Source organism: Salmo salar, chromosome 03 (assembly GCF_965601325.2).
Source record: "Salmo salar chromosome 03, fSalSal1, whole genome shotgun sequence".
Lineage (NCBI taxonomy): Eukaryota > Metazoa > Chordata > Actinopteri > Salmoniformes > Salmonidae > Salmo > Salmo salar.
Window position 1 is genome coordinate 50,345,460 of NC_138293.1, and position 12,545 is coordinate 50,358,004.

Genomic DNA, 12,545 nt, shown 5'->3' on the forward strand with positions numbered 1-12,545 from the left:
TGTAAGTGGTCAGCCTGGGGACAGTGAGACTGGAGATGCGCATTCACGAGACTTCTCCATTTTTTTCTTTCAGTCTTTGAATGAATACAACGTTGCCCGGTTGGAATGTTATCGCTATTTTACATTTACATTTACATTTACATTTTACAAGAAAAGTAGCATAAAAATTTATTTTAAACAGCGTTTGACATGCTTATAAGTACGGTAATGGAATATTTTGAACATTTTTGTCGCGAAATGCGCTCGCACGTTACCCTTCGGATAGTGACCTGAACGCACGAACAAAACAGCGGTATTTGGATATAACTATGGATTATTTGGAACCAAAACAACATTTGTTGTTGAAGTAGAAGTCCTGGGAGTGCATTCTGACGAAGAACAGCAAAGGTAATCCAATCTTTCTAATAGTTATTCTGAGTTTAGGTTGTCCCAAACTTGGTGGGTGTCAAATTAGCTAGCCGTGATGGCCGAGCTATGTACTCTGAATATTGCAATATGTACTTTCGCCAAAAAGCTATTTTAAAATTGGACATAGCGATTGCATAAAGGAGTTCTGTATCTATAATTCTTAAAATAATTGTTATGTATTTTGTCAACGTTTATCGTGAGTAATTTAGTAAATTCACCGGAAGTTTTCGGTGGGTATGCTAGTTCTGAACATCACATGCTAACCCCTAGAGAGGTTAGACCACATAGACATTTGATCTGGGACCAGGCTAAAACATTTACATGTACATTTTAGTCATTTAACAGACATATCCAGAGCAACTGCAAGAGCAATTTGGGTAAAGTGCCTTGCTCAAGGACACAACAACAGATGTTTCACCTAGTTTGCAATGTGTAATGATGAAATGTGTAGGATATTATTTTGGAGAGAATAAAGAGTGCAGCTATGCTTCAGAAGTGTATTCAATCATACAAGTGCTGAATATGAAACAGATAAACACAATAAATCACACAACAGATCTGCTCACTTTACTGGTGTTTATTTAGCCATGTACTCAGAAACAATAATATTTTACTTTAAGATAATGGAGTGTATTTGATCAATGCTAGAAAATTACAAATCGTATTCAAAGTAGATTAATTAGATCAGGAAATTAACAATTTAGTAAAATGTTGAAAATGCATATAAACATGAATTATTCACATCCTCTATAGAAAGATACAAAGAGATTAGCTCTATAACAGTGTTCAAACTATGGGAGAACTATACTCCCTTTGGCATTGATTTGACCCTGAAATACATGATGATGTATAGTTGTGGCTCAAGGTTACGTGATGCCAACCTGGACTCAGTGGTAGAAAATTTAAGTCTGTCTCCCGTCATTTAGTATGATATGTTACGAATTCCAATTTGTTGTGGCTAACGTTAGCTAGGCTAGGGGTTAGGGGAAGGATACTATGTTGTTGCAAAGTAGCTAAAATGCTAAAATTGTCAGTGATGTGATACAAACACCTTTGGATAACAGAGTGAAAGCTGCTATTCATTCAGTTGATATTGAACTACCATGTTTCTGTCTTGGGATGATTTACATAACTTTCAACATCATTATGATTACATCGTCAGCAGTGAGGCTTAAGAAATTACCCACTGTATGTTTTCCCCTTGGCATTGAAACCGTATAACCCTAGCCTATGAGAGACAGAGGACTCAGCTAGAGCTAATGTTATTAAAGCATTTATAATTTACATTAACATTTTAGTCATTTAGCAGACACTGTTATACAATGCAACTGACAGTTAGTGCATTCGTCTTAAGATAGCTAGGTGGGACAACCACATATCTCAGTCATAGTCAGTACATTTTTCCTCAATATAGTAGCTATCAGCAAAGTCAGCGCTAGAAGGGGAAAAAAGGCAAGGGTGTTATACATACATATTATGTATGTATACAGTACCAGTCTAAAGTTTGGACACCTACTCATTCAAGGGTTTTTCTTTATTTTTGACAACACAACTGATTGGCTCAAATGTACGAAGAAAGAAATTACACAAATTAACTTTTAACATGGCACTGTTAATTGAAATGCATTCCAGGTGACTACCTCATGAAGCTGGTTGAGAGAATGCCAAGAGTGTGCAAAGCTGTCATCAAGGCAAAGGGTGGCTATTTTAAAGAATCTCAAATATATAATTTATTTTTTGATTTGTTTAACACTTTTTGGTTACTACATGATTCCATATGTTATTTCATAGTTTTGATGTCTTCACAATTATTCTACAATGTAGAAAATAGTAAAAATTAAGAAACCCTTAAATGAGTAGGTGTGTCCAAACTTTTGACTGGTACTGTGTGTGTGTGTATAATGGGAGAAGGCCCCTGAGGTACAGGACATACTACTGTCTGTGTCACACTGGCCCCAGGCGGAATGGATTAAATAGGATTAGGATTAGGGTGATGGGGGAGGTGAAGAGAACTGCTGACTAGACTACACATCTCAGGTGGCTGACAAATATTTTGGGGAGTTTTATTTTTAATTCGGGGAGGTATTTTGTGTTCAGCTATTAAACATAACATGAAAGGGGAACTGCCTTGGTCCAACCGGCAAAACGCACGCACGCACGCACACGCACACACACACACACACACACACACACACACACACACACACACACACACACACACACACACACACTCTCTTGGTGCATTCTCTTTCACAGAGAGGGAAGAGGTGAGGGGAACCAATGGGAAGCCAGGCAGCAGAAGGAAAAGTGAGGAGAAGGAGGAAGGTGGAGTGGAAGGGAGGTGGAGTGGAAGAGGAACAAAGTGACCCCGGTTGGTTACATCTTGGTAGTGCAGGTCAAGTCCTAATAGAAGAGGAGATATCAGAAGTGTCAGAAGGAACATAAGATAAGATTCTGTGACTATATGAATTAATCAATTTCTAGGTATCGCCTAAGAAATAATAACAAGAAAGTACCTCATAAAAAAAAAAGTTACTCTGCTCCACTCACCAGAGCATACTCGTAGATGATGGGTACGTCTGAGGCCCCATGCAGTCGGAGGCTGTGTAGCACCGCGTCATGGATCGTAGTGAACAGACAGCTCTTAGGGATGGACTCAGAGAAGAAGCCTGCACTCGATAACTGCTCCACCACACAGACTGGAGGAAAGACGAACCAGGTTAGACAATACACATGTGAACCACAAACACACACACAGACAACACAAGCTAAGGCCAGAGCGACGAGCCTGAATTACCACACATACCAGTGGCGGTCGGTGCCGTTTTAAGATGAGGGATGACAAATCTTTTTTTATGAGCATGGCCTTACAGAATTTCTATTACAGCATATTGTATGACTGTCATTCATATTCTATTCATCCAGCTAAACGTAACATCGATAGTTTTAGGCTACTACATCATACTCAAATGTTTCCTATACCCATCATGAGGTTGCTACAACCTAGCATATGAATTAACGTTTACAATGTAGGTACACAGGTTGAGATATATTTTAGTAGTCAAGGTGACAGACATTGACACATTCATTATCGCCTTGCAGACTCTTGCCCGCATCTAGCTGATCTAGAGTGTAATCATTAGTCCAATAGTTGCAAATGATAGTTTTTATTGGACAAATTCAGGTATGTTTACAATTGGCTCATTCATCCCCCCTCTTCTCTGTAACTATTCCCCAGGTCGTTGCTGTAAATGAGAATGTGTTCTCAGTCAACTTAGCTGGTAAAATAAAATAAATATTTATTTGTTTGCTTCTGTTTAAAAAACATTTTCAACAGAATCGGCGGAATGAATACAACCCCTGATCAAAAGCAAACACGTTTAAATTTCATATCAGCCACATACAAACAGCATGATCTCTTTGATCATTGTATAATTCCTTCTCGCATCTACACGCAATCCTCTTCTCGCAACTACGTGCTTTCCTTCTCACCTTTTCCCTTCGCTTGTGGTCTTCAGTAACAACAAATCAGCTGTCTGGGACCAGGCGAAAAAACCTTTCCAAGCCAAACCTTAATATAATAACCGCTAACCTCTACACACAGCCTACATTGTTGTCACCATATTAACGTCATAATCAACATAGCTACTAGATATAATGCACTAGTAAACCCACTACAATCATGCAGTACAGAAGCAAGTAGTTGAGCAGTTACACCTGTGGACCCTGGTGGCAATAAATTAATAAAACCAAAAACATACCTTGACTTGGAAGCAATTCAATGTTGGATAGCCATAGCCAGCTAGCTAACATAGCATCCCTCTCTGTTTGAGTTTGAGCTGGGTGTTTGAGTAGGCTAAACTAGCTAGCTGCATTCGCTAGCTAAGTAAGTGAAAGTAAAACATTTAAAACCTCTTGACGGTCGCCTAGGATAGGGGGCGCTACAGCGATTTTTGAAAAAAATTAGTGCCCATTTTAAACGGCCTCCTACTCAAACTCAGAAGCTAGGATATGCATATAATTAATACTTGTGGATAGAAAACACCCTAAAGTTTCTAAAACTGCTTGAATGGTGTCTGTGAGTATAACAGAACTCATTATGGCAGTCAAAACCCCGAGACCGATCGTAACAGGATGTGGAATTCTGAATTGCGGACTCAACTTCATCACTTTGCCTATAAATCACACCGTGAGCAATGGTTAATTGCGCACTTCCTATTGCTTCCACTAGATGTCCCCAGTCTTTACAAAGTGGTTTGAGTCTCCTACTGTGAAAACTGACAGAATGAGAGGCTGTGGAAAGTGGTCACATGAGGAGGGCCATCACCATTATGACGCCGGCGCCCCTGGCTACCCTCCCCTTTCGAAACGTTTAGAAAGACAATGCAATCGTCCCCCTTCAATCTTATTGGAGCTGTGGTTGAAAAAGGCCCTAAAGATTTATGTTATACAACGTTTGACATGTTTGAACGAACCTAAATTTAAAAAAAAAGCATTTTATTGAAAGAGGAGTCCCGCGGCCGACGGAACTTTTGGAGCAGCCTTCAGAACGTGCTAACAAGAACAAGCTATTGGGACGTAAAGGATTAACTTTTTTGAACGAAAATACATTTGTTGTGGACCTGGGATTCCTGGAAGTGCTGTCTGATGAAGATAATCAAAGGTAAGGGATTATTGACAATAGTATACAAGAGTAAATTTGATATGCGATTGTTCCAAGATGGCGCTGACCTGTAACGGTAGCCTATTTTTCTGAGTATCGCATCCACTTTTATCGCAAAGTGTGATTACCCAGTAAAGTTATTTTTAAATCTGGCATTACAGGTGCTTTCAAGAGATATTCATCTATAAATCTTAGAATGACAATATTACATTTTAAAAATGTTTTCGAATAGTAATTTAGTAAATTGTAGCGCTGTTTCATTGGATGCATTTGAGGGAAAATAGTTAGTCAACATCACGCGCCGATGTAAAATGCTGTTTTTATATATAAATATGAACTTTATCGAACAAAAGAATGCATGTATTGTGTAACATGATGTCCTAGGAGTGTCATCTGATGAAGATTGTCAAAGGTTAGTGCTGCATTTAGCTGTTTTTTGGTTATTTGTCATGCATGTGGTTGGTCGGAAAATGGCTATGTGGCTACTTTTACGATATACTCCTCTAACATAATCTAATGTTTTGCTTTTGCTGTAAAGCCTTTTTGAAATCGGACTACGTGGTTCGATTCAGGAGAGGTGTATCTATAAAACGATATAACATAGTCCTATATTTAAAAAAAAAAAAAAAGGTTAATTTCGTTATGCTAATGACGATAGGATTTTTCGCTGGATGTCCGCCCCGAGCCCGCCCAGAGGTTAAAAAAATCTAAATCTCGTTCTCGCTTCTCCTTCACTTGTTAATAAATTAATTTGTTCAAAACTGTACAACTGTTGTCTTTCTCGCTCTTCGAGTCAACTACTCACCACATTTTATGTACTGCTAGCTAGCTGTAGCTTATTCTTTCAGTACTACATTCATTCTCTGGACAACATGTCAGTTCATACTGCAAGAACTCTTATAGGTTGAAGGATGTACTCCGGAAGTTATTATAATTACTGTGTAAGTCTATGGAAAGGGGTGAGAACCACATGCCTCCTAGGTTTTGTATTGAAGTCAATGTATCCAGAGGAGGACGGAAACTACGGTGCTACGCTACAGAGTGCTGTTGAATATACTGTAGACCTTCATTGCAAAACAGTGTAGTTAAAAAAAATATTTGGTGACGTGAATATATTTAGTATAGTTTATGTTATATGTTTGACTAATTTTCTTTTTCAGAATTTCACTGAAGAGGATGGTCCTCCCCTTCCTCCTCTGAGGAGCCTCTACTGACACATACTCACCTTGGCATCCACTTAAATAGATGTCAATGTCAATCTCTCTATAGTTTAGGAATATCTGCAAAAAAGAGAAAGTGAGAGACAGATAAGGTCAAATAACAAGTCCATGTTTCTCTCAGGGACTGTTTTTGTTACACCAGTTTGGATTTATCTTATTTTTCTCTTCCATCCTTCTTCATTTCCACCTCCTCTTTCTATCAGTGCCTCTTCCCGACATACAGTACATAAAAACATAATTTAAGCCTGCTAACTCACAGAACACAAGACCTTTGTTTGTTTTGAGCACAAGGCCACACAGGAGAGCGACTGCAAACAATGTTACATAAGAAGACTGGATACAAACTAATAACACATTTCTGAAAACATCTGGTAACCTAACCTCTCTTTCTCTCTCTCCCTCGCACTTTCCTTATCTCCTCTCTATCCCCTTTGCACTCAAACCCCACTCCTTCATCACCACTGTTCAAAAACACACACTCGTACGTTTTTCAGCGTCTTCACAGTGGCCGTGTCAGCAAAGTTGGTTGTGGATAGGTCCAGGATGATGGTGTGTGTGTCGTTGACGGAGTTCCTCCCCATCTCTCCTTCTCCTCCGGTACTGGACGTCTGGGTTATGTGATCATAGCCATGAATACCAGTCTCAGAGCCCAGGTCGAACCCGGTACCTTGCTGCTCAAAGGCCCAGTTCACCTTAGATTGACAGAGACAGAGTTTCAATCTTTACTCTGCTCTGATAAAATACACATTTCAAAAGCATTATGGGCTAGCCTAGGTGCACCTGGAGGTTTTACTGAAGCACCAAATTTAGCACAGCAGTAGATTTATGTAAACTGAAAATATTTCGATATGGAGCCACCCTAGAATTGGACCCTGGTGGAGCGTGGCAGCAATTTCTTTTAACCTCTTGACGGTTGCCTAGGATAGGGGGCGCTACAGCGATAAAAAAATAATAAAATGTGCCCATTTTAAACGGCCTCCTACTCAAACTCAGAAGCTAGGATATGCATATAATTAATACTTGTGGATAGAAAACACCCTAAAGTTTCTAAAACTGTTTGAATGGTGTCTGTGAGTATAACAGAACTCATATGGCAGTCAAAACCCCGAGACCGATCATAACAGGATGTGGAATTCTGAATTGCGGACTCAACTTCACCAATTTGCCTGTAATTCACACAGTGAGCAATGGTTCATTGAGCACTTCCTATTGCTTCCACTAGATGTCCCCAGTCTTTACAAAGTGATTTGAGCCTTCTACTGTGAAAACTGAATGAATGAGACGCAGTGGAACGTGGTCACATGAGGAGGGCCATCACCATTATGACGCCGGCGCCCCTGGCTACCCTCCCCTTTCGAAACGTTTTGAAAGACAATGCAATCATCCCCCTTGAATCTTATTGGAGCTCTGGTTGAAAAAGGCCCTAAAGATTTATGTTATACAACGTTTGACATGTTTGAACGAACCTAAAAAAAAATAAAAAAAATTCTAAAGAGGTGTCCCGCGCACGACGGAAGTTTTGGAGCAGCCTTCAGAACGCGCTAACAAGAACAAGCTATTGGAACATAAAGGATACATTTTTTCGAACGAAAATACATTTGTTGTGGACCTGGGATTCCTGGAAGTGCTTTCTGATGAAGACAATCAAAGGTAAGGGATTATTGACAATAGTATACAAGACTAGATTTGATATGCGATTGTTCCAAGATGGCGCTGACCTGTATTGCTAGCCTATTTTTCTGAGTATCGCATCCCCTTTTATCGCAAAGTGTGATTACCCAGTAAAGTTATTTTTAAATCTGGCATTGCAGGTGCTTTCAAGAGATGCTAATCTATAAATCTTAGAATGACAATATTACATTTTAAAAATGTTTTCGAATAGTAATTTAGTAAATTGTAGCGGTTTCACCGGATGCATTTGAGGGAAAATAGTTAGTCAACGTTACGCGCCGATGTAAAATGCTGTTTTTATATATAAATATGAACTTTATCGAACAAAAGAATGCATGTATTGTGTAACATGATGTCCTAGGGGTGTCATCTGATGAAGATTGTCAAAGGTTAGTGCTGCATTTAGCTGTTTTTTGGTTATTTGTGATGCATGTGGTTGGTCGGAAAATGGCTATGTGGCTACTTTTACGATATACTCCTCTAACATAATCTAATGTTTTGCTTTTGCTGTAAAGCCTTTTTGAAATCGGACAACGTGGTTCGATTCAGGAGAGGTGTATCTATAAAACGATATAACATAGTCCTATATTTGAAAAAATCAACAACAAAAAAATCGTTATGCTAATAGCGATAGGATTTTTCGCTGGATGTCCGTCCGAGCCCGACCAGGGGTTAAATAGCCGTATATGATAACACTATTTTACAATTCAGAAGGTCTATTTTGACAAAAACACATTTATCTAGCATGAAAATATTTAGATATGGAGCCACCACAGATTTGGACTACGTAAATCAGAAACTTTACGTCCAAAAATGATGCAGAAAATGTATCCATGCTTTTGTCACTTCGGCTGCTAGCATCTTGACTAAAACCAAACATTTTTATCATATTACCCCAATGCTAGCCTCTCTACACTGGCTTCCTGTTAAGGCTAGGGCTGATTTCAAGGTTTTACTGCTAACCTACAAAGCATTACATGGGCTTGCTCCTACCTATCTTTCCAAATCGGATATACCTACACGTACGCTACGGTCACAGTAGGCAGGCCTCCTTACTGTCCCTAGAATTGCAAAGCAAACAGCTGGAGGCAGGGCTTTCTCCTATAGAGCTCCATTTTTATGTAATGGTCTGCCTATTCATGTGAGAGACGCAGACACGGTTTCGACCTTTAATTCTTTATTTAAGACTCATCTCTTCAGTAGGTCCTATGATTGAGTGTAGTCTGGCCCAGGATTGTGAAGGTGAACGGAAAGGCACTGGAGCAACGAACCGCCCTTGCTGTCTCTGCCTGGCCGGTTCCCCTGTCTCCATTGGGATTCTCTGCCTCAAACCTTATTACAGGGGCTGAGTCACTGGTTTACTGGTGCTCTTCCATGCCATCCCTAGGAGGGGTGCGTCACTTGAGTGGGTTGATTCACTGATGTGATCTTCCTCTCCGGGTTGGCGCCCCCCTTGGGTTCGTGCTGTGGAGGAGATCTTCGTGGGCTATTCTCGGTCTTGTCTCAGGATAGTAAGTTGGTGGTTGAAGATATCTCTCTAGTGGTGTGGGGGCTGTGCTTTGGCAAAGTGCGTGGGGTTATATCCTGCCTATTTGGCCCTGTCTGGGGGTATCGTCGGACATGGCCACAGTGTCTCCCGACCCCTCCTGTCTCAGCTTCCAGTATTTATGCTGCAATAGTTTGTGTCGGGGGGCTAGGGTCAGTCTGTTATATCTGGAGTATTTCTCCTGTCTTATCCGGTGTCCTGTGTGAATTTAAGTATGCTCTATAATTCTCTCTCTTTCTTTTTCTCTCTTTCTTTCTTTCTCTCAGAGGACCTGAGCCCTAGGGCCATGCCTCAGGACTACCTGGCCTTGCTGTCCCCAGTCCACCTGGTCGTGCTGCTACTCCAGTTTCAACTGTTCTGCCTGTGGCTATGGAACCCTGACCTGTTCACCAGACAAGATACCTTGTCCCAGACCTGCTGTTTTCAACTCTAGAGACAGCAAGAGTGGTAGTGATACTCTGAATGATCGGCTATGAAAAGCCAACTGACATTTACTCCTGAGGTGCTGACCTGTTGCACTCTCTATAACTGCTGTGATTATTATTATTTGACCCTGCTGGTCATCTATGAACATTTGAACATCTTGGCCATGTTCTGCTATAATCTCCACCCGGCACAGCCAGAAGAGGACTGGCCACCCCTCATAGCCTCTCTAGGTTTCTTCCTAGGTTCCGGCCTTTCTAGGGAGTTTTTCCTAGCCACCGTGCTTCTACACCTGCATTGCTTCCTGTTTAGGGTTTTAGGCTGGGTTATGTCCTACAACATGAGCATTTAACAAATGGCCACTAAAGCTACTTTGGAAAATATCCCTGCCATCGAGGTGGAATAGTTCACAATTGATGTGAACTATTATCTCAGGTTGTGTTTCAGTCAGATATGTGCCTGTCAGCATAATATTTTAATTTCAACCAGTTTTTCTAATTCCAGCTGATTATAATGTACTGCAATTGGAAGAAATTAAAGTCTTTAACAGAGTTTAGTCTGACATGGATTTTGCTTCTAACTGTTGATTTGAGACAGCATCAGGTAAAGGTGTATTTCATACACCCTTAGGGACCTCTAAAATCCTAATTAAAAAAATAATTACTGGGTCAGTGGAGCCATACACAGAATAGAAAGAGATGAGTACAGCATTAAAAGCCAGGACTCTAACCAGCTAATTTACTAGTGGCTACTAAGCAAAATAAATTCCTGGCCTTGGACCTGACCTAAATCCCTGTATTCAAGTGTATGCTGCACATCAACCAATGCTGTGTATCAACCAATGGCAGGCATGTTACAAAAATGTTAGGAGATGTATGCAAGGGTCTCTTTACTATACCATACAGTATAACATCTAGCCTAATTGGGGTCTAATGCATTTTGTAAGACAGCTGCCACAAAGATACAGGGAGCCACGTTACCCTCGAGCATACTCAGCCCATGTTTATGCGTGCGGGCAAGCAGATCCATGCCCACCCGCCTAGACACATGTCCGCCCACTACACACACCCCCATGCATACACATACCAGAATGGGTCCAACCATATGACACTGGTCAGGAATAGGAGGGTCCAAGACTCTTGCCACCAGCCCAAGCCACCCGGGCCGACAAGCTCATCGACCGCCACAAGAGTGACCAGTAGAACAGCGAGACTGTCAATAATTTAACTCTTCCCCCCAACACGATTTCCTTCCCACCTTTTTTTTATAATTTCCCAAGGGAAAGGTTTAGAAACAAATGTCAAAAATGAAACAACAAAAACCACAAATATACATACATATACACACAGACACAGCACAGCCTCCATAGAATTCATCTCATAATAATAATAATAATAATGTAGAGCTCTCTTTACTTATAGCTGGGTTGCCCCACCTGCATGCCATGCCCTTAGGAATCTACCTATATGCCACATTTTGTAAGTTTATCTAAAAAAAGCCCTTCAGTACTGTAACATTGTATTACCAACAGCGGCCATTGTGTAAGATGCCACGACCCCCAGGGGCCAAATATGTGGTGGCTCCATATCTAAGTTTTTTAAGGGTTCATAAATCTAGCTCTGTTTTTTTATATATGATGTCTCAAACTCTAAATCTGTCCAGGGTACATTAATCTACCTCTGTGCCAAATGTGGTGTATCTCAAAAAAGGCCCTCAGAATTGTAACATTTTATTACCGACAGTGGTCATTTTGTAAGATGGCCACCATGGACCCCAGGTGCCAAATGTGTGGTGGCTCCAGATGTAAATATTTTCAGGCTACATAAATCTACCTCTGTGCCAGATTTGGTGTGTTTATCTCAAAACAATCTGTTTAAAATGTCAAATATTGTTGCCATATGCTGCCATTTTGAAAAATGGCTGCCACACCCCCAGGGGCCAAATCTGGGGTGGCTACATATCTGAATCTTTTCAGGGTACATACATCTACACAATTGTTTTGCTTAAATGCCTCACTATACTGTAGTACATCACACTACAAACCTGTCCGTTGATGGGTCGGTCAACTAGGGAAATGGCCGTCTGGTTCAATTTCAGGTCTGGGGAACCTTTCTCTTCATCCCCCTTGTCATCTGGATGGACTGTATTGTTGGGTAGGTGTCCATTCACACCATTCTGGGAAGGGAAGAGAAATAAGGTCACTAACAGTGCAATTGTTTTGTGTGTGTTTGTTAGTCCTACACTACCGTTCAAAAGTTTGGGGTCACTTATAAAATGTCCTTGTTTTTGAAAGAAAAGCAATTTTTTTTTACCATAAAAATAGCATCAAATTGATTGGAAATACAGTGTAGACACTGTTAATGTTGTAAATGACTATTGTAGCTGTAAACGTGTAAATGACTGATTTTTAATGGAATATCTACATAGGCGTACAGAGGCCCATTATCAGCAACCATCACTCCTGTGTTCCAATAGCACGTTGTGTTAGCAAATACAAGTTTATCATTTTAAAAGGCTAATTGATCATTAGAAAACCACTTTGCAATTATGTTAGCACAGCTGAAAACTGTTGTACTGATTAAAGAAGCAATAAAACTGGCCTTCTTTAGACTAG

At 40.4% G+C, this 12,545-nt stretch overlaps 1 protein-coding gene across 1 annotated transcript in view; it reads right to left on the bottom strand.

Moving 5' to 3' along the window:
* Nucleotides 1-970: 970 nt before the first annotated feature.
* The window catches only part of LOC106600630 (solute carrier family 26 member 6), a 29,879-nt gene continuing 18,304 nt past the window's right edge, over nucleotides 971-12,545 (bottom strand). The window contains exons 15-19 of the mRNA XM_014192131.3: nucleotides 11,975-12,106; nucleotides 6,777-6,983; nucleotides 6,297-6,351; nucleotides 2,959-3,107; nucleotides 971-2,811 (exon numbers count right to left, since the gene is read on the bottom strand). Coding sequence (XP_014047606.2) covers nucleotides 2,785-2,811; nucleotides 2,959-3,107; nucleotides 6,297-6,351; nucleotides 6,777-6,983; nucleotides 11,975-12,106 — 570 coding nt within the window. The 3' untranslated portion in view covers nucleotides 971-2,784. The remainder of the gene's footprint in view (nucleotides 2,812-2,958; nucleotides 3,108-6,296; nucleotides 6,352-6,776; nucleotides 6,984-11,974; nucleotides 12,107-12,545) is intronic.